This window comes from Mirounga leonina, unplaced genomic scaffold, assembly GCF_011800145.1.
Source record: "Mirounga leonina isolate KUSES-001 unplaced genomic scaffold, KU_Mleo_1.0 Mir_154, whole genome shotgun sequence".
NCBI classification, from domain to species: Eukaryota; Metazoa; Chordata; class Mammalia; order Carnivora; family Phocidae; genus Mirounga; species Mirounga leonina.
Window position 1 is genome coordinate 64890086 of NW_023270389.1, and position 24957 is coordinate 64915042.

Consider the following 24957-nt stretch of genomic DNA (forward strand, 5'->3'; position numbering starts at 1 on the left):
ATGAATTAATTGTCATCATGTTGCCTGTGAAGATGTTGTTTTTATAGATTGTCCCTGTAAATTTCTGTTGTAGATCACCCTTGGGGTCTTTCTCCTTTTATAGAACCCCCCTTAATATTTCTTGCAGGGCCGGCTTAGTGGTCACATATTCTTTCAACTTCTGCCAGTCATAGAAGCTCTGCATCTCTCCCTCCATTCTAAATGAAAGCCTTGCCGGATAAAGTATTCTTGGCTGCATGTTCTTCTCATTTAGTACCCTGAATATGTCTTGCCAGGCCTTTCTGGCTTGCCAGGTCTCTGTGGATAGGTCTGACATTATTCTGATGTTCCTCCCTCTGTACGTAAGGAATCTCTTCCCCCTAACTGCCCTTAAGATAGTTTCCTTGGTTCTAAGATTTGCAAGTTTTACTATTACATGCCAGGGTGTTGGCCTGTTTTCCTTGATCTTAGGAGGGGTCCTCTCTGCCTCTAGGACTCGAATGTTTGTTTCATTCCCCAGATTAGGGAAGTTCTCAGCTACGATTTGCTCAAATACATCTTCTAGCCCTCTCTCTCTCTCCACTCCCTCCGGGATTCCAATTATTCTGACATTGGAACGCCTCATGGTGTCACTTATTTCTCTGATTCTATTTTCATGGATTCTGAGTTGTTTTTCCCTGGCCTCCTCTTTTCCTTTTTTATCTATTATACTGTCTTCCAGATCGCTTATTCTCTCTTCTGTCTCAGTTACCCTAGTTGTTAGATTATCTAGATTGGATTGGATCTCATTGATAGCATTTTTAAATTCTGCCAATTCCCCTTTTATTTCTGCCCTTAGAGACTCTATGTTGCCATTAATTGATTTCTCCATTCTAGTCATTGTCTTCACAATTGCTGGCCTGAATTCCATCTCCGACATCTTGGTTATATCTGCATCCATTTGTAAATCTGCAGCATAAGTCATAATCTCTGAGTCTTTTCTGTTTTGGGGGCTCCTCCTCCTAGTCATTCTGTTGATGGGTGTTTGAGGGAATGTATAGAGTCCGAATTATTGACCAGATCCCAAGCAAGATGCACCTGTTTTCTTGGGACCTTAGAGTTGCTGGCCTCTTGTTTTCCCAGCCTGTCTTCTGCGGGAGGGGCCTGCCACACTGTTCCTCAGGCAACCCTGTTTGGGCGGAGTTGCCCTGCACCCCTGTGGCGGGGGATGGGCTCAGCGGGAATCCGTCTTTGGGGCTTTGTTCTGTGGCGCCTTTCCCTGGTGGCTTTCCGCATCTCTTCTGCGAGTCAGAGCAGAAGAGACCGTTTCCAACCCTCTGCCTCAGAGCAGAGAGACCGCAGTCTGTTCTTCAGTGAGCTCTCCAGGCCACACCGTCTCCGTTTCTGTTCGTGCTGCTATAAACTGCAGCGGCCTGGGTTGTGCGCCCCTCTGTAGTGCCCCCAGTCCTGCCTCCAGGTTGGAGCACGTCTCTGCCCTTTGTGCTTCTAAAACCGCCAGCCGCTCCCAGTTCGCGTGCGCGCGACTCCGACACTGGGGGTTTCCATCCCGAAGGTTGCAGTTCACCCGCGGACCCGGCACACCAGGTTTCCTGCTCAGAGGCTGCAGTTCGCGTGCGCGTGACCCCGCCGCACTGCTTTTCCACCCCGGGGGCTGCCCTAAAGTCCTTTCCCAACGCTACCAGTCTGCGAGTCTGTGCCCCGTCCGCAGCGCGCGAGGCTGTCACTCACTGGTGGTGTAGGATCCCCAGGGCCAGGCTCCCTCCCACTGCCGTTTATCCTCCGATATCTGCCCGCAGAATATCTGCCCGCAGAATCACGGCTCTCCACTTCCTACCTCAAAACCAACCGCCTGTGATATTTTGTTTGTAGAGATCCAGATCTTCTTACCGGGACCAGGGCTTTTTACTAGTAGATCCTGACATAGGATTGTAGAAGAGGCACTCAGTGAATGATTTTTGACAGAACAGTGTAACCAGAGCTAGGCTAACAAATAAAGTTTAATACATCACATGTAGGATGCTGCAGATCTGCTTCTGCAGCAGGATAAAATATTGGAGTAGGTATGCACAGGTGTCTGGCTTTTAGCAGGTGCTTCTAAAACATTTGTGCTTGAAACTCTTATTCTCTTATTGACAAACATTTGCCTAGAAATCTTATTGTTTTATTTGATTAGCAATTCCTTTGTGGATAATATAAAAATACACTATCCTAGCCCCTCTCTGAATTATCACAAATTCTCTATTACAAAGTAATTTTGTAATCTCGGTCTTATTTTACCAAAACAGTGATAAATGAAAATAAAAATAAATAGTAGATAGTAACTTTCTAAGTACCTAATGAAAGCAGAAGGCATGGTCTGCCTAGGTGAGATCATGTGCCCACAAATGCCACCACCCTGAACTCTCTACTTCCAACGGAAACTAATTCAATCCAAACAGTATTTGCTACAGTCAAACCTAACAGGAGAATATGGGTGATTCTTTGAATCTTATTATTGGAGAATTGTGAGATGTCACACATAGACCATGGCTTTGGGTGAAAGCCCATGTTGCCTCTCATCCAAGAAAAGTCACCCCTGACAAGGCCAACTAGGTCCTACTGTGGGATTCTGGTAGAGCCAGAGGCCCCAGAGGGGTGGCCAGTGTTATATGGTGCAGAGATGTCTGGACTGGGAGCCTGAAGACCTGGGTTATCAGTCCTGGTTCTGCCTCTAACCTGGGAGTGCTTTGGAAAATCTCTTACTTTCCCAGTATTCATAATGGTAGAGGTGGATTAAATTATCTCCAAGAAATCCCCCAGCTCTGGTATTCTACAGCTTTTCGTCCTAGAGCCAAGGCAAGATCACAGATTGAAGTTTGGGCAAGCCAAACTAAGACAGTGGACATAAGGTGACAGAGATAAGGAGATATAAAAACAGAGACCACTTCTGGTGTAGCTAGGAAGCCTTTCCTCTAACATACAAATTGTTGGAAGGGGCATCTAAGGCTGAAGATAGGACTGAGTAAGGCTTATTAGAAAAAAGCTAAGTAGATTCATCTGGGTGGAGTGGAAGTATGGGCACCCAGAGACAAGGGTGGATCCTGGTGCCGGGACCCTCCATGTTGTGCCTGGAGATCAAAATTGGTGATTGTCACAAGACCTTCACTCATCTGGGCTTTCCTGAGAATCCCCTAACTGTGCCTCTTTTTGACACACTTCAAATCCAACTTCACTTTGCTGCTAGAGAACTCTTCTAGAATCCCAATCTGATTATCTGATTTCCCTATAAAACCCTCCACGGATTCTCTACTGCCTCTGGGACAAAGTCCCTTTACTTCTGGCAGACCCCCACCATGTATCCAACTCTGGCTACACAGGGTACTGACTGTTCCTTTAAATGCCATGCACTTTCATGTATTTTTGGACTTGTTAAAACTAATCCTGCCTAGGGTGCCTGGGTGGCTCAGTTGGTTAAGCGACTGCCTTCGGCTCAGGTCATGATCCCGGAGTCCTGGGATCGAGTCCCGTGTCGGGCTCCCAGCTCGGCGGGGAGCCTGCTTCTGCCTCTGACCCTATCCCCTCTCATGCTGTTTCTCTCTCTCTCTCTCTCTCAAATAAATAAAAATAAATAAAATCTTTAAAAAAAACCCAAAAACTAATCCTGCCTAAAGTGCCCCTGTCTGTGTCCCCAACCCTCTGGCTGCCTCACCAAACTCCTACACATTTTTCGAGGTCCTGTCTAAGTCCAGCATTGACCATTGCTGCCAAACATCCCAGGTAGTCATGTACTCTGTCCTCTCTGCCCCTTGCTCTTCGCCATTCATGGCGCACATGTCATACATCACTGTCTGGAGAGGGTATTGTAGCTCCCACTAGACTCCTCCATGGTGGGAATTAAGTCCAAGGATTAACTCATCCTCAGATGAGCAGGGAGCCCTACACGGGGCTCTATCCCAGGACCCCGGGATCACGACCTGAGCCCAAGGCAGACACTTAACCAACTGAGCCACCCAGTCACCCCAGGATGTCCAGTGTTCTTATTTTAGAGATGAGGAAACAGAATTCCATACAGACTATCATCATAAACAGATTTCAGAAGGGAGACCACAGTGAGATGCCCACCAGAACTTGGTAACAAAGGAAATTAAATTGTCCTCCCAAAGTCATTGGTACAAAATAAAGGAGTCACACTGTCTTCCAAGCCTTAGCAACTTGAAAGAAATAGAAACTTGATCAGTGACCTTAACAGAAGAACCCATTTGGAACCCACAACTATATGGTCAATTAATCTTCGACAAAGTAGGAAAGAATATCCAATGGGAAAAAGACAGTCTCTTCAACAAATGGTGTTGGGAAAATTGGACAGCGATATGCAGAAGAATGAAACTGGACCACTCTCTTACACAGTACACAAAAATAAATTCAAAATGGATTAAAGACGTAAACGTGAGACAGGAAACCATAAAAGTCCTAGAGGAGAACACAGGCAATAACCTCTTTGACATAGGCCATAACAACTTCTTTCCAGATACGTCTCCTGAGGCAAGGGAAACAAAAGCAAAAAGAAATTACTGGGACTTCATCAAAATAAAAAGTTTCTGCACAGCAAAGGAAACAATCAATAAAATTAAAAGTCAACCTACTGAATGGGAGAAGATATTTAAAAGGGTTATTATCCAAAATATATAAAGAACTGATAAAACTCAACACACCCAAAAATGAATAATCCAAATTTAAAAAGGGCAGAAGACATGAACAGTTCTCCAAAGAAGACACACAGATGGCCAACAGACACATGAAAAGATGCTCAACATCACTCATCATCAAGGAAATGCAAATAAAAACCACAATGAGATATCACATCACACCTGTCAGAATGGCTAAAATCAAAAACACAAAAAACAACAGATGTTGATGAGGAAGTGGAGAAAGGGGAACCCTCTTACCCTGTTGGGTAAGCCACTGTGGAGGGCAGTACGGAGGTTCCTCAAAAAGTTAAAAATAGAACTACCCTATGATCCAACAATTGCACCACTGGGTGTTTAACCCAAAGAATACAAAAAATTAATAAAAAGGGATACATGCACCCCAATGTTTATAGCAGCGTTATCTACAATAGCCAAAATATGGAAACCCCAAGTGTCCACTGACTGATGATTGGGTAAAGAAGAAGTGGTGTATGAATATATACACAATGGAACATTACTCAGCCATAAAAAAGAATGAAATCTTGCCATTTGCAATGACATGGATGGAACTAGAAAGTATTATGCTAAGCAAAATAGCCATTCAGAGAAGGACAAATACCATATGATTTCACTCATGTGGAACTTAAGAAACAAAACAGATGAGCAAAGGGAAAATAAAGAGAGAGAAACAAAAAAACAGACTCTTAAACTCTAGAGAACAAACTGCTGGTCACCAGAGGGGAGATGGGGAGATGGGTGGGGAGATGGGTGAATCAGGTGATGGGGATTAAGGAGTGCACCTGTCGTGATGAGCACCGGTTGATGTAGGGAAGTGTTGAATCACTATATTGTATACCTGAAGCTAATATGTTAACTAATTGGAATTTAAAATCTTTTAAAAAAAGAACCCATTGAATTTACTATCAACCTTCAATGGTAACCTTACACTCATGAAAGAGTGTAAGAAACAAATTGGATATTTTCTTTCTTTAATATAAAGAGAAAAACACTGACAGATTAATTCCTTTAATATTTATTTAGGAATGATTAAGTACAAGGCTTTGGATAGTGCTTGGGGTTACACAAAAACTATTAGGATATGGTCTCCTATAAGAAACTTACAGTTTTAGATGCCTTTGTCAATTCATCCACTCAGTAAATATTCAGGAGCACCCATTCTAAACCTACAAGTGCACTGAGTATTGAGAGGGTATTTCATATTGAAAGATGTTCACAAGGACATGATCTGTTCTGGAGACACAAATATGTAAATAAAATTTCACAGTATAGTATGATCAATTCAGGGGGAAAGGGCAATGAATATCTGGTATTTTCTAAGCTCTGAGTTAGAAATTTAAAACAGTGCACCTCAATGTGTGGTGTCTTATTTTAAATTCTCTATAAATGACAAAACTGAGCTCTGAGATAAAGTGATTTTCCAAAGTCACATGGCTACTCAATGAGAGAGGTGGGGTCTGAGATCATGCTCTTTCCAACCACCCCAGGGACAGGCATACCATGGTGTGGGCACTAAATTCAGCCAGCCACCTGTTTTTGTAGGATCCTTGATATAAGAATGGTTTCCACATTTTTAAGTGACTGAAAAAAATCAAAAGAAAAATATTTTGGGGATGCCTGGTTAAACGTCTGCCTTCGGGTCGGTCATGATCCCAGGGTCCTGGGATCGAGTCCCACATGGGCCTCTTTGCTCAGCATGCACTCTCTCTCTGACAAAATCTTTAAAAAAAAAAAAATTTTGTGACATGTGAAAATTGATGAGAAGAACAAAGGCAAGAGAAATGCAGCTGAAATTAAATTTCCTTACAACTTGCAGCCTAAGTTGCAAAGTGTGGCATTCCGCAAGGAAATCATGGCTGCCTTAATGTTGATGTATCTTTAAAGATTTAAGCAACCTTAACACATCCAGCGTCCTGGAGGCCTTGCTTCTAACATGCACAAATTCCTTAGAAACTTACCTGTCCCTAAACCCCGCTAACAGAAGTCCATAATCAGCCACTCCTCATAACCCTGGGGCAGCTTTTTCTGCCCAAGAGTCCTGTTGCCTTACTCTAACAAAAGCACCTCTTTGCACCGAAAGCATCTCAAGAATTCTTTCTTGACCACTGGCTCTCAGCCGGACATCAAAAATTATGTGAAATTCAAGTTTCAGTGTCCAAGAACTGTGCCCCATTGGAACCCTCCCCCCACCCCGCCCCGTACTCCATTGTGCTGGGTGGGGGGGAGGTGAATAGTTGCAGCACAAACCATCTGGCCCTTTGAAAACAAAGTTTGCCATTCCTCTGCCCCACATGCTGACTGAGGTCAACTGGATGGGTAGGGGAGTGGACCCTGGAAGAGCAGAGAAGGGTAGATGTTGGGAAGAATGACATGTTCCGGAGAGGAAGACATTTATGTGGCAGAAGCATAGACTGTGTGGAGTTAAAAGGGCAAGAAGTGGAGCCGGAGAGGTAGGACAGGGCTGTAGCCCACGGTGGGCTACGGAGTTGGGACTCTAGCTGTAGTGGGGGAGGGGGAGACTCTGGCTGCAGAGTCCCTCAGGTGTGTGTGTCAGAGAATACAATCACTGTTACCTGCTCGTTGTAAATTTCCAGCATACTGAACATAACCTGTATAAGAAAAGAGCATAAAGTTAATATTCTCTGGAACCTCATCTTTGGGGAAAAAAGTCATATAGGAACAATATAAATTTCCAACAAAGGGAGAAGCTAATATTGAATATAGTAGTGCTTGGGGCACCTGGGTGGCTCAGTAGGTGAAGCGTCTTGCATTTGGTTCAGGTCATGATCCCAGGGTCCTGGGATCAAGCCCTGTGTCCGGCTCCCTGCTCACGGGGAGTCTCCCTCTCCCTCTGCCCCTCACCCTGCTTGTGCTCTCTCTCTCTTAAATAAATAAATAAAATCTTTTAAAAATATAGTAATGCTAATTCACATGCAATAAATGATTCTCACATAATTTTAATGATATGGAAGAAGTTCTTAATATAAATTAAAAACATATACACAACCCTGTGTGTATGTATTTCGGTCTTGCTTGGCAACAGAAAAAGGTTATTCTTTATTACTCACTCCCAATCTGAACATATGTAGAGAAAAAGACTGGTCTTTATCCTACTGTGTATTCCTTCTGGAATATTTCTGGACAAGCCGACACTCTGTATGTGGGAGGCTAGAGGAATCAGAATGGCTCTAGCATAGAGTAAAGGCCCTAAGATACGGACATTTGCCACCGCCACCCATGAGCAGGCGGGCTTGTGGGTTTCGTTTCCCAGTGGTGGGTCTTCCCAGTCACCTCGAATGTCCCCAGAGCTTCCAACGAGCTTGAGTGTCACATGTTTTAAACCAATGGCCTAAGATTAGCAGACAAGGAAAGGCTCCAATATGAGAGATCAAACAAACAGTAGAAAAAAGGAACTCCGAGAAAGCAGATGATGCATGGAGTAGAAGAAACGTTCTTTAAAGTCCTATAACTCATAGCTTCGGAGAGAGAAAGAATGCTCTCCATGAAAAAACAGGATGCCACAGGGTGCCTGGGTGGCTCAGTCAGTAAAGCATCCAACTCTTTATCTCAGCTCAGGTCTCGATCTCAGGATCGAGCCCCACACTGGGCTCCACAGGTGTGGAGCCTACTTTAAAAAAAAAAAGAAAGAAATGAAAATGAGCACACACCCACAGCCTTGGTAGAAGAGGGGAGTAAAGGAAGCCATCGGCAAGTCAGCAAGGGTCTTGTTCTATCAGCCTCAACAACAGTCTCTCATGAGTGTTAGCTTTAAGACATCTGCTTCTAGGATACTCGAAGTGCCTTTGGGTTTGCCTCCATAGAACCAGAAAAGGTCAGCATTCTAGTTAGCTGCAACTTGATTTTGCAATCCTGAGAAGATTTTGGTATGGAAAATTAACATTATCCTGAAATAGAGATGCTGTTCATTTGGAGCCAGGAATTTCCAAAATGAAAAAAAGAAATTCCTGGAAGAAGGGATTTTCGGATAATGCATACCTGGTATTCTTCATTCCCCTCCCGCTTCTCAATTGCTTCAAAGAGCTCCTCGCACACATTTGGAATAATACCCTTGTTTGCACCAAACCCAACCATGGAATAGCTTTTTCCAGAGCCAGTTTGGCCATAGGCTAGGAGGGTGGCATTATAGCCTTGCCAAGCGCTGTCCAGAATCTGCCTGCCGAGATCATGGAAAACATCCTTCTGGAAAGAAGATCACAGACACCACGTTCAGTACATGCTTTCCACAATACCCTTAACATATAGTAAATATTCTGGTTTCGACCAATTGCTTAATTAGTATCATACGACCTATTTGATAGAAAACTCTGATACTTAGAACCAGTGGAACAAAGCTGGAGACCAAAAAGGGAGTTGGCAATTTGGAAGACACTGATCACCATGGATCTTCAACTAGCTGGTATCCAATAGCAAATCCGTGAATCTCATAGCCTGGCCCAAACCTAGCCTGGCTCAGTCTTTAATATTCAGCAAATAGAAACAATTTCAAGGAGTCAGGGGATAGAGATCAGTCAAATGCCCAAACTAATTTTAGTCCTCCACTGGTGAACATTTTTTTTTTTGCCACAAGACCCAGCGGTTCTGGAGCATTTCTACAATATGCACACATACATGTTCACCGCGCCCCCCCCCTTTTAAGTGGGAGACACAGATGCCTGTGCCCTCAAATGCTTGAAAGAGAGGATGTGGTCTGGCTCTTTCAGTATCTGGGTCATGGTCAAAGCCAGCAATATTCTCTTATCTGAAGACATTCTTCTCTGGTCTCTAATATCAATAAAATAGTAAGTAAGTTTTACGTGATCTCTCCATTGAAACAGGTACATTTGTTTTTGTTTTTTTAAAAGATTTTATTTATTTATTTCAAAGAGCACAAGTGGGGGGAGGGGCAGAGGGAGAGGGAGAAGCAGACTCCCCGCCAAGCAGGGACCCTGACGCAGGGCTTGATCCCAGGACCCTGGGATCATGATCTCAGCCGAAGGCAGACGCTTAACTGATTGACCCACCCAGGCGCCCCTGTAATAGGTACATTTGTATCATCTATATAATTTTTACTTCTAGGAAAGATGCACATACCAACATAGTATGATTTATATATGGACAACAGACAGTAGCCAATCTTACTGTTCATTTCTCATAAGAAAGGAATAGAAATTATTATACTACAGGGTTAGGGGAGCTTCAGGCCTAAAATACAGAATTTGACCCGTGGTTTCTGAAAACATCATGACCATACTTTTCCCAGAAAAATGTACTCACATAAAGGATATCTACTCTACCTTAGGAGCTATTAGCTAAGCCTAAGGAGTGCTTCGTGTACCTGTTGGCTATTTGCATTTCTTCTTTTGGAAAAACTGTCTATTCAGTTCCCCTGCCCATTTTTAAATTGGATTGTTTTTTGTGTGTGTTTGTTTTTGGATGGGTTTTGTTTTTGCTTTTTGTTATTGACTTGTATGAGTTCTTCATCCATTTTAGATATTAACCCCTGACCAGATACATAATGTGCAAATATTTTCTATTTCATATGTTGCCTTTTCATTTTGTTGATGATTTCCTTTAATGTACAGAAGCTTTTTGTTTTGATATAGTCCTACTTATTTACTTTGGTTTTGGTGTCAAAGCCAAAACATCATTGCCATGACTGATGTGTAGAACCTGACCACCTATGTTTTCTTCTAGAAGTTTTATGGTTTCAGCCCTTATGTTCAAGTTTTTAATACATTTCAAGCTAATTTTTGTGAGTGGTTTGAGGTAGGGGTCCAGTTTCATTCTTCTGCATATAGCTGTCCAGTTTCCCCAACACCATTTACTGAAAACACTGTCTTTTTCCCATTGTCTACTTTTGGCTCCTTTGTCATAGATTATTGACCATATACACATGGGTTTATTTCTGAGCTCTCTATCTGTTCCACTGATCTATGGAGGTTGCCTTTCCATTTTCTTGATGGAAAATTGTTTATTTTTGCCTTGGTTTCCCTTGTCTGAAAAATATTGCTAAGACCATTGTCTAAGAGTTTACTGCCTATGTTTTCTTTTAGGATTTTTATAGATTCAGTTATCACTTTTACGTCTTTAACCCATTTCGACTTGATTTTTCTGTATGATATAAGAAAGTGGTTCAGCTTCATTCTTTTCCATGTAGCTGTCCAGTTTCTCAGTGCCATTTACTGAAGAGACTGTTTTCCCCATTGAACTGACCATATAAACACGGGCTTATTTCTGGCTCTCTACTCTGTGCCTTTGATCTTTGTGTATTTGTAATTTGAGGAGGATGGATATTAACTCTTCTTTAAATATTTGGAAGAATTCCCCTGGGAAGCCATTTGGTTGTGTACTTTGTTGGGAGTTCTTTGATTATTAATCCAATTGTGTTACTAGTGTTCGGTCTTTTCAGATTTTTTCTTTCTTTCTGATTCAGTCTGGAAGGTCATATGTTTCTACAGATTCATTTCTTATAGGTTGTCCAATTTGTTGGCTTATAATTTCTTGTAATAGTCTCTTATAATCCTTTGTATTTCTGTGATGTCTGTTGTAACTTCCCTCTTTCTGATTTTATGTATTTGAGTCCTGTCTCCTTTTCTTGATGAGTCTGGCTAAAGCTCTATCAATTTTGTCTATCTTTTCAAAGAACCAGCTTTTAGTTTCATAGTTATTTTCTATTTTCTTAAGTCTCCATTTATTTTGGCTCTGATCTTTATTATTTCCTCCTTCTACTAAATTTGGCTTTTGTTTGTTCTTTTTCTAATTCCTTTAGGAGTAAGTTTAGGTTTATTTAATATTTTTCTTGTTCCTTGTGGTAGGCTTGTGTCACTATAAACTTCCCTCTTAGAACTGCTTTTGCTGCATCCCAAAGATTTTGACCCTTTGTGTTTCCATTTTCATTTGTCTCCACGTATTTTTTGATTTCCTCTCTGATGTTTTTATTGACCCATTGGTTGGTTAGTAGCCGGTTGTTTAGCTTCCACTTGTTTGTGTTTTTTTTCCAGTTTTATTCTTGTAATTGATTTCTAGTTTCATACCATTGTGGTCAGAAAAGATGCTTGAGGATGCCTGGGTGGCTCAGTCAGTTAAGCATCTGCCTTCAGCTCAGGTCATGATCCTGGGGTCCTGGGATCAAACCCCGTATCCGGCTCCTTGCTCGGTGGGGGAGTCTGCTTGTCCCTCTCCCCACTACGACTCATGCTCTCTCTCTCTGCCCCTCCCCACTGCTTGTGAGCACGCTCCCTCTCTCTGTCAAATAAATAAATAAAATCTTTAAAAAGAAAAGATGCTTAATATGATTTCAAACTCCTTACATTTATTGAGGTTTGTTTTGTGGCCCAACATGAAATCTATCCTGGAGAATGTTCCATGTACACTTGAGAAAAATGTGTATTCTGCTGCTTTAGGATAAAATGTTCTGAATGTAGCTGTTAAGTCCACCTGTTCTCATGGGTCATTCAAAGTCACTGTTTCCTTATTGATTTTCTGTCTGGATGATCTGTCCACTGACATAAGTGGGGTGTTAAAGCCCCCTTCTATTACTATATTACTGTCAGTTTCTTCCTTTATATCTCTTAATATTGGCGTTATAAATTTAGGTGCTCCTATATTGGGTGCATAGAGATTTACAATTGTTATAACCTCTTGTTGGATTGTTTGCTTTATCATTACATAATGCCCTTGTCTCTTCTTACAGTATTTGTTCTAAAGTCTATTTTGTTTGGGATGCCTAGGTGGCTCAGTCCATTGAGCATTGATTTGGCTGAGGTCATGATCTCAGGGTCCTGGGATCGAGCCCCGAGTAGGGCTCCATAATCAGTGGGGAGTCTGCTTGAGGATTCTCTCTCCCCCTCTGTCCCTTCCCCCACTTGTGCATACTCTTTCTCTCTAAAATAAATAAATCTTAAAAATATATATATAAAGTCCATTTTGTCTGATAGAAATATTGTTACCCTAGCTTTTCTTTTCACTTCCATTTGCATGGAATATTTTTTCCATCTTTGTGCTTTCAGTCTGTATTTGATTTTGGGTCTACAGTGGAGTCCCTTGGAGGCAGCATATACGTGGGTCTTGCTTTTTTCACCCATCTAGTCACCCTGTGTCTTTTGATTGGAGCATTTAGTCTATTTATGTTTAAAGTAATTATTGATTGGTATGTACTTCTTGTTATTTTGGGCATTGTTTTCTAATTCTTCTCTGTTCCTTTCTTGTTCTTTTTTCTTGTGATTTGATAACTTTCTTTAGTGTTATGCTTGGATCACTTTCTCTTTAGTTTTTGTATATCTATGATGAGATTTTGGTTTGTGGTTACATGAGAATCACGTAATATTTGCTGTATATAGCAGTCTATATTAAGTTGATGGTTGCCTATGTTTAAACACATTCTAAAAGCTCTACGATTTTACTCCCTCCCCGTATATTTTATATACAGATACCATATTTTACATTTTTTAAATGTTGTGTTTCCCTTAACTGATTTAAAATATGATTTCACTACTTTTTTTTAAATTTTATACTGGCTTTATAAATAATTGATCTACTACCTTTGTTATATATTTGCTTTTACAGTGAAATTTTTCCCTTCATAATTTTCTTCTATTTATGGCATTTCCTTTTCCATTTAAAGAAGTCCTTTTAACATTTCTTGTAAGGCTGGTTAAGTGCTGATCAGCTTTTTTAATTTTTAATTTTTGTCTGGAAAACTAACTCTCCTTCAGTTCTAAATGATAATCTTGCCAGGTAGAGTATTCTTAGTTGTAGGGTTTTTCCTTTCTGCATTTTGAATATATCATGCCACTCACTTCAGGCTTGCAGTTTCTGCTGAAAAACAAGCTGATAGCCTTTTGGGGTTTCCCTTGTATAAACCATTTTGCTTTCTTTTTGTTGTTCTTTAGATTCTTTATCATTATTTTTTTACCTGTTGGTTTTTAAGTGTCTTGATGTGGGCTTCCTTGGGTTCATCTTGTTTGGGGCTCTCTGTGATTCCTGGACCTGGATATCTATTTTCTTCCCAAGGGTTAGGGAAGTTTTTAGCTATTATTTCTTCAAATAAGTGTTTTGCCCCTTTCTTTCTTCTCTTTCTGGGACCCTGATAATGCAAATGTTAATCTGCTGGATGTTGTCCCAGAGGTTTTACAACCTATGCTCATTTTAAAATTTCTTTTCTTTTCTTTTTTTTTAATGATTGCTGTTCAGCTGGGTGCTTTCCACCACCCTGTTTTCCAGATTGCTGATCTGTTGTTTGCATCCTCCAATCTGCTGTTGATCCCTCCTAGTGTCTTTTTCATTTCAGTTATTATAGTCTTCAGCTATGACTGATTTTTAAAATATTTTCTATCTCTTTTTTGACATTCTCCCTGTGTTCATCCATTCTCCTGAGTTTGGTGAGCATCTTTAGGACCAGTACTTTGAACTTTTTATCAGGTGGATTGCTTATCTCCATTTCATTTAGTTTTTTTCCCTGAGGTTTTGTCTCATTCTTTCATTTGAAACGTTTGTCTATGTCTTCATTTTGTCTTACCCTTTGTGTTCGTTTTTGTTTATTAGGTAGGTGAGCTATGTCTCCTGGACTTGAAACGATGGCTTTATATAAAAGGTGTCCTGTAGGGCCCAGCAGCAGAACCATGTGGTCTAGAGATGGCTGTTGTGTGGGCTGCATGTGCCCTCCTGTTGTGACTGGCTGCTGTGGTTGCGCTGGTGTGACTGGCTGGTCCCTGGCATGGCTGACTAATAGGCCTGGCTGTAGTTGTACCGGGGAACTGGATGGCGGGCTGCTTACCCAGCGCAGGAGCCTCTTTGGGGAGGTTCCAGGCCCAGCCAAGCCTGGTGAGGAAAGAGCTGCTTTGGAGGGATTGCCTGCAGTAGCTGCAGTCTGGGTGGCTGTGTCTACTGGGGAATGCTGGGTCAGGGCAAACAGTGCTAACACGGTAGATAGAAAGCATCAGAACTGGCTTCTGCAAGCATTCGGCCAGCTAGGCTGAAGGAAAGCAAGAAGAATGGCACCTGCCAGCATTCTCATTCCTGGATAAAATTCCTATAGATACATGACCCTCTGACACATCACCTAAAACCAGTCAATAAACCTTTGCATATAGTGCTTTTCACACAACTGCTGCTGTGCGGGGTCTCACACTGTGTGCCCCTGTGTGCGGGACCTTTAGCAGTGGAGTCTCGGTTTCTTACAGCCCTCCGGCTCTCCCAGAGTTAAGGCCTGCTGATTTTCAAAGCCAGGTGTTATGGGGGCTCATTCTTGCTGCTCAGGTCCCCAGGGCTGGGGATGTCCACTGCGGGACTCCTCCTTTCAATCCTTGGGGAGAACTTCTGCACCTGTGATTTCCTTCTTATGTGAGGGTTGCTGTGCCTGAGGTTTGTTTCCCCAGTGTGTCTCTGCCCCTCTTACCTTTCTCAATGTGAGTTCCTAGTTCGAGGCTATGATATATAAAGTTGCTAAGGACACTTGCAGATAGTTGTTTGTGAGGGCATATGTTTTATTTCTTCTGGAATTCCTGGGTTGTATGGTCAAGTGTATGCATAACTTTTAAAGAACCTGCCTGTCTTCCAAGATAACTCAACATTTTTTGCACTGCCATAAGTACCGTATTAGAGTTCCAGGTGTTCCACATGCCTGTCAACACTTGATATTGTCAGTTTTTAATTTTTGTCATTCTCTGTCATCTTTGTCATTTTTGTCATTGTGGTATTAACTTGCATTTCCCTAATAACTAAATAAATAAAGTTTGACAGTTTTTCATTGGTTTTTCATATCTATATTAATGAAGCCTCTGATCAAATCTTTTCCCTTAAAAACTTGATTTTCCTTTTTAATATTAAGTATAAGAATTCATTGTATATTTTAGATATTTTTCGGTTTTGTAAATATTTTCCTTCTTTGTGGCTTGCCTTTTCATGCTCTTCCTGGGATGTCTTAAAAAGCAAAAGCTTTTTTTTTTTTATGAGTCTCATTTATTATTTTCTTTTATTATAATTGTACTTGAACTTAAAAAATATTTTTTTAAGGTTTGTGTCTTGCGTAAGATATCTTTCAAATCAGCTATCACCGACATTTTCTTCTTTCTTTTAGAGGTTTTATAATTTTAGCTCTAACAGTTAGGTCTATGATCCATTCTGACTTCATTTTTATATGGTGTGAGGAAAGGATAAAAAGTCATGCTTTTCCGCATGGATATCTAATTACTCCAGCATCATTTGTTGAAAGGCTTTAATTTGAAGAACCTTGTCACCAGTATTAGTTTTCTAGGACTGCCATAGCAAATTACTACAAAATGGGTGACTAAAAACAATAGAAGATTATTCTCTCATGATTCCGAAGGCTGAAAGTCCAAAATCAAGCTGCTGGCAAGGCTACACTCTCTCTGAAGGCTCTAGGGAAGAATCCTTCCTACCTCTTCCCAGCTTCTGGTGACTCCCAGCATTCCTTGGCATTCCTTGGCTCATAGCAATATCACTCCAATCTCTACTTTCATAGTCACATGGCATTCTCCCTGTATGTCCAAATTTCCCTCATCTTACAAGAATTGGATTTTGGGTCCACTCTAATCCAGTATGGCCTCATTATTACCTAATTACTTCTGCAAATATCTTATTTCCAAATATGGTTACATTCTAAGGTATTAAGTGGATATAGATTTTGCACATTACAGTACCATCATAAAAAAAAATGACAATATACGAAGATCGATTTCTAGATATTTCATTCTGTTCCATTGATCTGTATCTCTATCTTTTAGCCAATACCACTCTGTCTTGACTACTGAAGCTGTCTAGTGGGTTTTAAACTATTCAGGTTTCAGGGTCTTTCAAATTAATTTTGGCTGTTGGGGGGCCTGGGTGGCTCAGTCAGTTGAGTGTCCAACTCTTGATTTTGGCTCAGGTCATGATGTCAGGGTGGTGGAATCGAGCCCCACATTGGGCTCTGCACTCAGTGCATGGAGTCTGCTTGTCCCTCTCCCTCTGCTCCCCTCCCCACTTTCTCTCTCTCTCATAAGTAGGTTAAGTAAGTAAATAAATAAATCTTTTAAAAAATAATAATTTTTGCTATTCTAAGTCCCTTACAATTCCATGTAAATTATTGAAATAGCTTATCAATTGCTTCAAAACCTTACTGCTGGGATTTTGGTTGGGATTGCTTTGAATTGATTGATAAATTTGAATTCTTAATAATATTGAGCCTTCGGGCGCCTGGGTGGCTCAGTTGGTTAAGCGACTGCCTTCGGCTCAGGTCATGATCCTGGAGTCCCAGGATCGAGTCCCGCATTGGGCTCCCTGCTCGGCAGGGAGTCTGCTTCTCCCTCTGACCCTCCCCCCTCTCATGCTCTCTCTCTCAAATAAATAAATAAAATCTTTAAAAAAAATAATAATAATATTGAGCCTTCTAATGCATGAATGTCTTCCTTTCAGTAATGTTTTATAGTGGACAGCTTTTGCATGTGTTTCGTTAAATTTATTCTTTTTTTTTTTTTTTTTTTTAATTTTTTTTTTTTTAAAGATTTTATTTATTTAACAGAGAGAGACATAGCGAGAGCAGGAACACAAGCAGGGGGAGTGGGAGAGGGAGAAGCAGGCTTCCCGCAGAGCGGGAAGCCCGATGTGGGACTCGATCCCAGGACCCTGGGATCATGACCTGAGCCGAAGGCAGACGCTTAACGACTGAGCCGCCCAGGCGCCCTCGTTAAATTTATTCTTAAAGTATTTCATATTTTTGGTGTTGTAAATGTTTCACAGTTTCAATTTCCAATTGTTGACTGCTAGTATTGAGAAATACTATTGATTTTTGTATATTGACTTTGCTAACACACTCATGAACTGTAGTGGCCTTTTTGTTGTTGATTTCTCAGGATTTTTTACATAGATAATGATGGCATGTACAAATAGTTTTACTTATTCCTTTTTTAATCTGCATATCATTCATTTTCTATTAATTACCTTCTTGCCCTGGCTAGGACCTGCAGTAAATGTTGTATAGAGATGGTGAGATCGGCCCTTCTTACCTTGTTCCCAGTCTTAGGGGGAACACATTCAGCCTTTCACTATCAAATATGATTTTACCCATGTATTTCAGGAAGTTCTCTCGTATTTTAAGTTTGCTGAGAGTTTTAATTTTGATTGGGTGTTGAATTTTGTCACATGCTTTTTCTGACCATATATGCCCCCCCCAGATTCTGATCATATGATGAATTACATAGATATTCAAATATTAAACCAATCTTACATTCCCAGGAAAAGTCCCACTTGATAGAAATTTATTGTTTTTAAAATATATTGTTGGAATTTATTTGCTGAAATTTTGCTAATTTTTTTGTCTATGTTCATGATGGATATTGGTCTGTAGTGTTTTTATAATCTTTGGCTGGTTTTGGTGTAATATTGGCCTCAAAAAATGAATGTTCCTTCTTCTCTCAGCTCTAGGATTTTTTTTTTTTTTTTAAGAATTCTCATTATTTCTTCCTTTGATAGAATTCACAGCAAAGGCATCTGGGCCTAGAGTTTTCTTTGTGAGAAGGTTTTTAACTATAAATTCAACTTCTTTTGGGCTACTTGAATTATCTCTGTTTTGCTGTGACCTTCAGTAACTGTGTCATTTCATCTAACCTGTTGAATGTATCAGCGATAAGTTTTTCATAATTTTCCCTTCTTTTTATTTATTTATTTATTTTTTGTTTTTTGTTTTTTTTAAATGTCTATAAACTCTGCCGTGATGGCTCATTTCTTATTTTTGTACTTTGTATCTTTTTTTCCTGATTGATTTGGCTAGAGGTTCAATTTCATTGATCTTTTGAAAGAATTTAGCTTTGAGTTTCATCAATTTTCCTATTATTTTACTATTTTGCATTAATTATTGTTCTTTCTTATTTCTTCCTCTGCTTGCTTTGTGTTAATTTGCTCTCTTTTTCTAAATTCTTAGATGGAAGACTAGAATGTTGACTTGAGACTGTGCTTCTCCAATTTCTCTAAGCCTCTCCTTTAGCTGTGGCCCACAAATTTTGGTAAATTTTTAAATTTTTGTTTTTAAGATTTTATTTATTTATTTGAGAGAGAGATTATGGGGGCGGGGAGAGGGAGAGGGAGAAGCAGACTCCCCGTTGAGCAGGGAGCCCACGGTGGGGCTCAATCCCAGGGCCCTGAGATCATGACCCAAGTCAAAGGCAGACGCTTCACCAACTGAGCTGCCCAGCCTCCCCTAAATTTCTTATTCAAAGTATTTACTAATTTTGTTTATGGTTTATTCCTTGACCTATGGATTATTTAGAAGTCTGTTATTTTCTAAATATTTGTGGATTTTCCAAAGATCTTTCATTTCTTTCTAGTTTGGTGGTCAGAGAACATACTTTGTATGATTTCGGTTATTTCACATTATTGAGACTAGTTTTATGATCTGGAATATGGTCTATTGTAATGGAAGTTTCATGTTCACATATAAAGGATGTGTTGTGCTATGGTTGGGTGGTGGGCAGCAAAAGTGTTCTCTATTACACAGTGGTCAGGCTGATGGTGTGGATCTAGTTTTCTATATAGTACTGATTATTTGCTCTATCCATTACTCAGAGAGGAGTGATGAAATCACTAATGACAGTTGTAGATTTGTCTATTTCTTCCTCAATTTCTAGTAGTTTCTGCTTCATGTACTTTGAAATTCTATTATTATGTACATACTCATTTAGGATGGTATGTTTCCTTAATAAATTATCATTATGGAATGTTTCTTGTGCTGAAGTCTACTTTATGTGATGTAAATATGGCTTCTCTAGTTTTTTTTTTCATAGGGTTTACACGAAGTGTCCATATTTAAATTGGGTTTCCTAGACAGACGGAGTTGGGTCACGCTTTTCCGATGATATCTGATCATTTCTGACTTGTAGTTGGCACGTCTATTTAACATTTGCTATACTAACTGACGTTGCTGGCATGAAATTTACCAGCTCGCTATTTGTATTCTACTTCTCCCGTCTCCTTTTTACTTTTCCCGTCTTTTCCCATTTTCCCACAATTGACTGATGAGTTACAATTTTGTTTGATTTTTTAAATTGATTACTCTGGGACGGTGGTTATCAAAGTGCATTACAGGGTCCGTGAGATCCTTTTAGTGAGTTTGTGAAGTCAGAACTATTTGACAGGGGGTATTTTTAGGAGTGGTTTAATAAAAGCTGTAAGTTTTCAGCTGAGTTTGGAGGACAAATAGGCAGACAAGAAGAATATTGAGAAAAGTTTTGGGGGAAATGAACAGAGCCTCAGTGACCTGTGGGACGAGATCAGTTGGAATCACAGAATGAATAAGATGGGGAGGGGGCAAAAGATATTTGAAGAAATGATGATTGAAATTTTTCCAAATTTTATTGAAACTATACACACCCAGATCCAAGAAACTTAATGAGCTTTGTCCAGATTGCAATGACCTCCTCTCCACTGTACTCCATCATTTCCTGTATCCTTATCCCAGAACATGGAACATTTCTGAATGCACTTACTTGCCTGTCCCCCCATACCAAGTTGTGGGCAACTTTAAGATGGAATAATGCTTGGCATGTGATAAATACTTGAGAAAACAAGAGTTCTCAAAGGCTGCGTGCGTCACAAATTTTGCTTATTTCAGAAAGGGAAAATATAATTGATTTGACTGACACTTCTTTTTCAAAATATGGCAGTATATTGGCAAATCAATTGATCTGAGTTCCTAAAAATTATTTAGGCAATAGCTGTACTTTGGGACCTCATGTTTAACATGAAAAAGGAATAAATTTAAAATCAAACTCTCAAATGGAAGTATATATCATAGCATGCCTGCATTAAAAAATTGTACTGTTCTACTGGTAACACTTCATTAAAAAAAAAACAAACACCTTTCCTTTCAAGTTGTGTTTTAAGGCAATTTACCTGGCTTGCAAATTGACTGCTAGGATCAGCTGAAATAAACACACCATCTTGATCCTTTTGAAATCCATCGTGAGACCAATATGCCAGGTCAAAAATAAATGTCTTCCTATGTTCTGGATTCTTAGGGTCTTGTATGGTTGTGGTGGTCCTGGAATGCATGGAAATCACACATTTGCTCCCAGAAGTCTTCTCTCTCTATAGTCAAATTGCAAATTCAGAGTTAATCATTGTAGTTTTTCTTTGTCATCCAAGTTATTTTGCAAGTCTTGAGACATACCTCATAAAAAATTAAGTCGGGTACTTACCATTTATTCATTTTGTTCTCTGTTATTCTTAGCAGCTGTTAATGACAAGCAGTGGCTCTTGTACCCCCTCAGAATTGTTGAAAGGCTTGTCTCTAGTGATGTTAATTTTCTGAGAATAGCCTAACACCCAGCTATGCTAATAGCAATAGCTATAGCAACAGAGAACTTCCCTGTTTCGCTCCCCAGTGGAACTGGTGAAAATTATTCATGAAAAAAATGAAAATGGAAAAACAACCAACCATTTCAGTACTCTGGAAAAGGTCCTCCGGGCAGACAGCCAATGACAAAACATCTCTTCAAGGAAAAGTACCACAGTTGTTTAGAGAGTCGAGTCTGGTATTTGAAGCAAGACCATTCCCTTCCCCTCTCCTGCCCACTCAGCCAGGTGGAGACTACTCCAGCCTGCTGCAGCCAATGCCGCAAGGCTGCCTCTCTCCCCAGATTCCAGGAGCAGGATACCAGCATTTCACATCCTACCCTCACCTCCTGCGAGAGACTTGGTGAGAGGTGGGATTCCTTCTTCTACCCAGCACCCACGCATGCAGTGGAGGCTCTACTTCGGGTGCATCCCACTGAGAATACGAGGCTGCTGGCCGTGCTTGCTCCAGCCCCTGGGGGGTGTCCATGCCAGGGCAGATAAGCTGAGAGGATCTCAGGCTGCTTTTCCACACTCACCAAATGCTGGGCTTCTAAAACAGGAAGCAGCTTGCACTGTCCCTGCCCCCGGACCCAGGGACCATGATTAGAGAAAAAAAAAAGGATTATAATGGAGACGATGGACAGTTGGGTACCAATAAATTAGATAATTTAGGTTAAATGGGCAAATTCTTAGATACAGAATTCCTGAAACTGACTCAAGAAATAGACAATCTGAATTGACCTATAACAAGTGAAGAGATTGAAGTAGAAAAAAAAAGAAAAAGAAAAAAGAAAAAGACTAGAGGGTTTGGTGTGAAGGCTGATTCTACCAAAAATTTAAAGAATACCAATTCTTCATAAACTCTGCCAAAAATAGAAGAGGGAATACTCAAACCTGCTTTTATGAAGGCAGTGTTACCCTGATACCAAATCCAGACAAAGACATCACAAGAAAATGGAAATGCAGACCAATATCTCTTATGAATATGGATGCAAGAATCCTCAATAAATTATTAGCAAACCAAATCCAGCAACATGTAAAAAGAATTGTCCACCCTGACCAATCGGGATTTATCCCAAGGATGTAAGGTTGGTTTAACATCTGAAAATGATTGTATTAATCATATTTTCTATTTTCTATATTTGATAATGTATTGACATCCTGGGGCCTAGAGAGACTGGCCCTCCAGGGCTAATGAATCCCTAGAGATAGTAAACAACTTGCCTTTCATGTAAACCAACCACCCAAAGTCCATATCCCAAGTCCATCTCCCAGGCACCTCCTTTACTTAACTCTCACACACCAAGCCAATTATTTCCCTCGCCCAAAATCACCCCAGGGCCAGGTACCTGACAATTAGAGACCACCTCTCTAGCCCAGAGCCCTGGAATTACTCAAACTATTTAATTCTAAAAGTGCTCAAACTCACCCACTATGCCTTGCCCATTCCTTCCTGCAGAAACCAAGGCTGTGGGCTGTGCTCCTTCTGACTTCTGACTGACCTTAATACTTCCCCATGGGGCTCTGTGTGTCATGCTCCATTCTCTTGGAAATTTTAAGGCAGTTGTTTCTGTGTCTATCACCTTACTATACTCGATTAAAATAAATCTCAAGTATACTTTAAAATAATGACTTCATGTAATAAGAGAATGAAAACCAAAATCACATATCATCTCAATAGATGTAGAAAATGCACTTAACAAAATCCAACACCTTTTCATGATAAAAACACGTAAGAAATCAAGAAATAGAATGGAACTTCTTCAGATAAAGGGCATCTACGAAAAACCCATAATTAATATCCTAGAGATTTCTACTCTCAACACTTCTATTCAGTATTGTATTGGAGGGTCTAGCCAGGACAAATAGGTAGGAAAAAAGAAATAAAAAGCATCTAGATAGGAAAAGAAGAAATAAAATGATCTCTTTGCAGATGACATGATCTAGTATATAGAAAATCCTAAGGAATTCACTAAAAAAAACTATCAGAACTGATAAATTAGTTCAGTAAGGTTGTAAAATACAAGATCAATACACAAAAATCAATTATATACACTTGAACAATCTGAAAATGAAATGGAAAAATTCAATTTCTGATAGTATCAAAAGGAACAAAATACTCAGGAATAGTTAACAAAAGGAGTACAAAATATATCTTCTGAATACTACAAAACATTGTTGAATGAAACTAAAGATTATCTAAAAATTGGAAAACACCCTACATTCATAGATCAGAAGACTTAGCATTGTTATGATGGTAACAATCACCAAACTGATGTACAAATTCAGTGAAATCTCTATCAGAATCCTACCTGATTCTCTGTAGAAATTGACAAGCTGATGGTAAAATGTCCATGCAACTAGAAGGCACCCAGAATAGCCAAAACCATCTTGAAAAAGAACAAAGGATTCACAATTCCCAATCTCACAACTTAGTGCAAACCAAACAGTGACCAAGGCAGCGTGATATGGGCACAATGATAGACATACAGATGTATGTAATGAAATGGAGAGTCTAGAACTCATCCCAGGCCTCCGTGGCCAACTGATTTTCATCAAGGCTGCCAAAATGGGGAAAAAATAGCCTTTGCAAGAAGCGGTCCTGGAAAAACTTGATAGCTACATGCAAAAACAATGAACTTGGACCCTTGCCTCATACCATATGCAAAAATTAACACAAAATGGACCAAAGACCTAAATGTAAGAGCTATTAGTACAAGAGAACACACAGGAGTAGACATCCCTGACCTTGGATTGGGCAAAGAAGTCTCAGAACACCAAAAGCATGAGTTTAAAAAAAAAAAAAAAAAGTAAGACTTCATTAAAATTAAAAATGTTCGTTCTTCAAAGGACACCATCAAGAAAGTGAAAAGACAGCCCATAGAATGAGAGAAAATTTGCAAATCATACATCTAATAAGGAACGGTATCCAGAAGAACTCAATGTAAAAAGATAATCCAATTTAAAAAATGAGTAAGAGATCTGAATAGACATTTAAGGAGGATACATTCATGGATAATAATACGAAAAAAGATACATGACGTCCTTAGTCATCAGGGAACTGCAATTCAAAACCATATGGCACCACGTCACACCCAGAACAGCTATAGTAAAGTCAGGTAACTGGATTGGATTGGAGAAAGTGGAACCGTCGTACACTGGCTAGGGGGAGCAGAAGACGGTACAGCTGGCTTTGGAAGTCAGTTTCTCCAACGATTAAACTAGTTACTATTATGTCTCAGCCTGGGTGTAAACCAAGAGAAATAAAACCATACGTCCACACAGAAACTTACACGCGAGTGTCTCTAGCAGCTTTATATCCTGCGGACAAGGCTGTGGAGAAAGCCAGAACGACTCAAACATCCACTGAGCAATGGATTAAACAAAATGTGTATATCCATACAATGCGATAGTAACCATTCACAAAGAAATGAAATTTTGGTGTATGCTACAACATGGATGGACCTTGAAAACATTATGCTAAATTGAAGAAGCCAGTCACAAAAGACTAATCCCATTCACATGACTTGTACAGAACAGGGAAATATAGAGACTGAGGTTAGATTAAGGGTTGCTTAGAACTAGAGGGATAAGGATGATAGAGCTAAACGGCACAGATTCTTGACGTCATAAAAATTTTAGTTCTGAAACTGGTGATAGTTGTACCTATCTGTGAATGTATTAAAAATCACTGAATTGTAGACTTTAAGTGAGGGAACCTTATAGTAGGTGAACTATCTCAATGAAAATGTTTATAAAAAATTATAGCAGGGGCACCTGGGTGGCTCATTTGGTTGGGCGTCTAGACTCTCAGTTTGGGCTCCTGTCATGATCTTGGTGTTGTAAGATTGAGCTCAGCGCTCAGTGCACAGTCTGCTGGACTCTCTCTGCCCCTCCCCCGCGGGCCCCCCCCCCCCCCCCCAACATATGGTCTTGGTCTCTCAAATAAGAAATAATTATAGTG

The 24957-nt window shown here is 40.2% G+C and overlaps 1 protein-coding gene across 1 annotated transcript in view; it reads right to left on the reverse strand.

The window, feature by feature from the left end:
- The window catches only part of LOC118014590 (kinesin-like protein KIF28P), a 70448-nt gene that overhangs the window by 43717 nt on the left and 1774 nt on the right, over positions 1-24957 (reverse strand). The window contains 3 exon segments of the mRNA XM_035011041.1: positions 7238-7273; positions 8661-8864; positions 20550-20744. Coding sequence (XP_034866932.1) covers positions 7238-7273; positions 8661-8864; positions 20550-20744 — 435 coding nt within the window.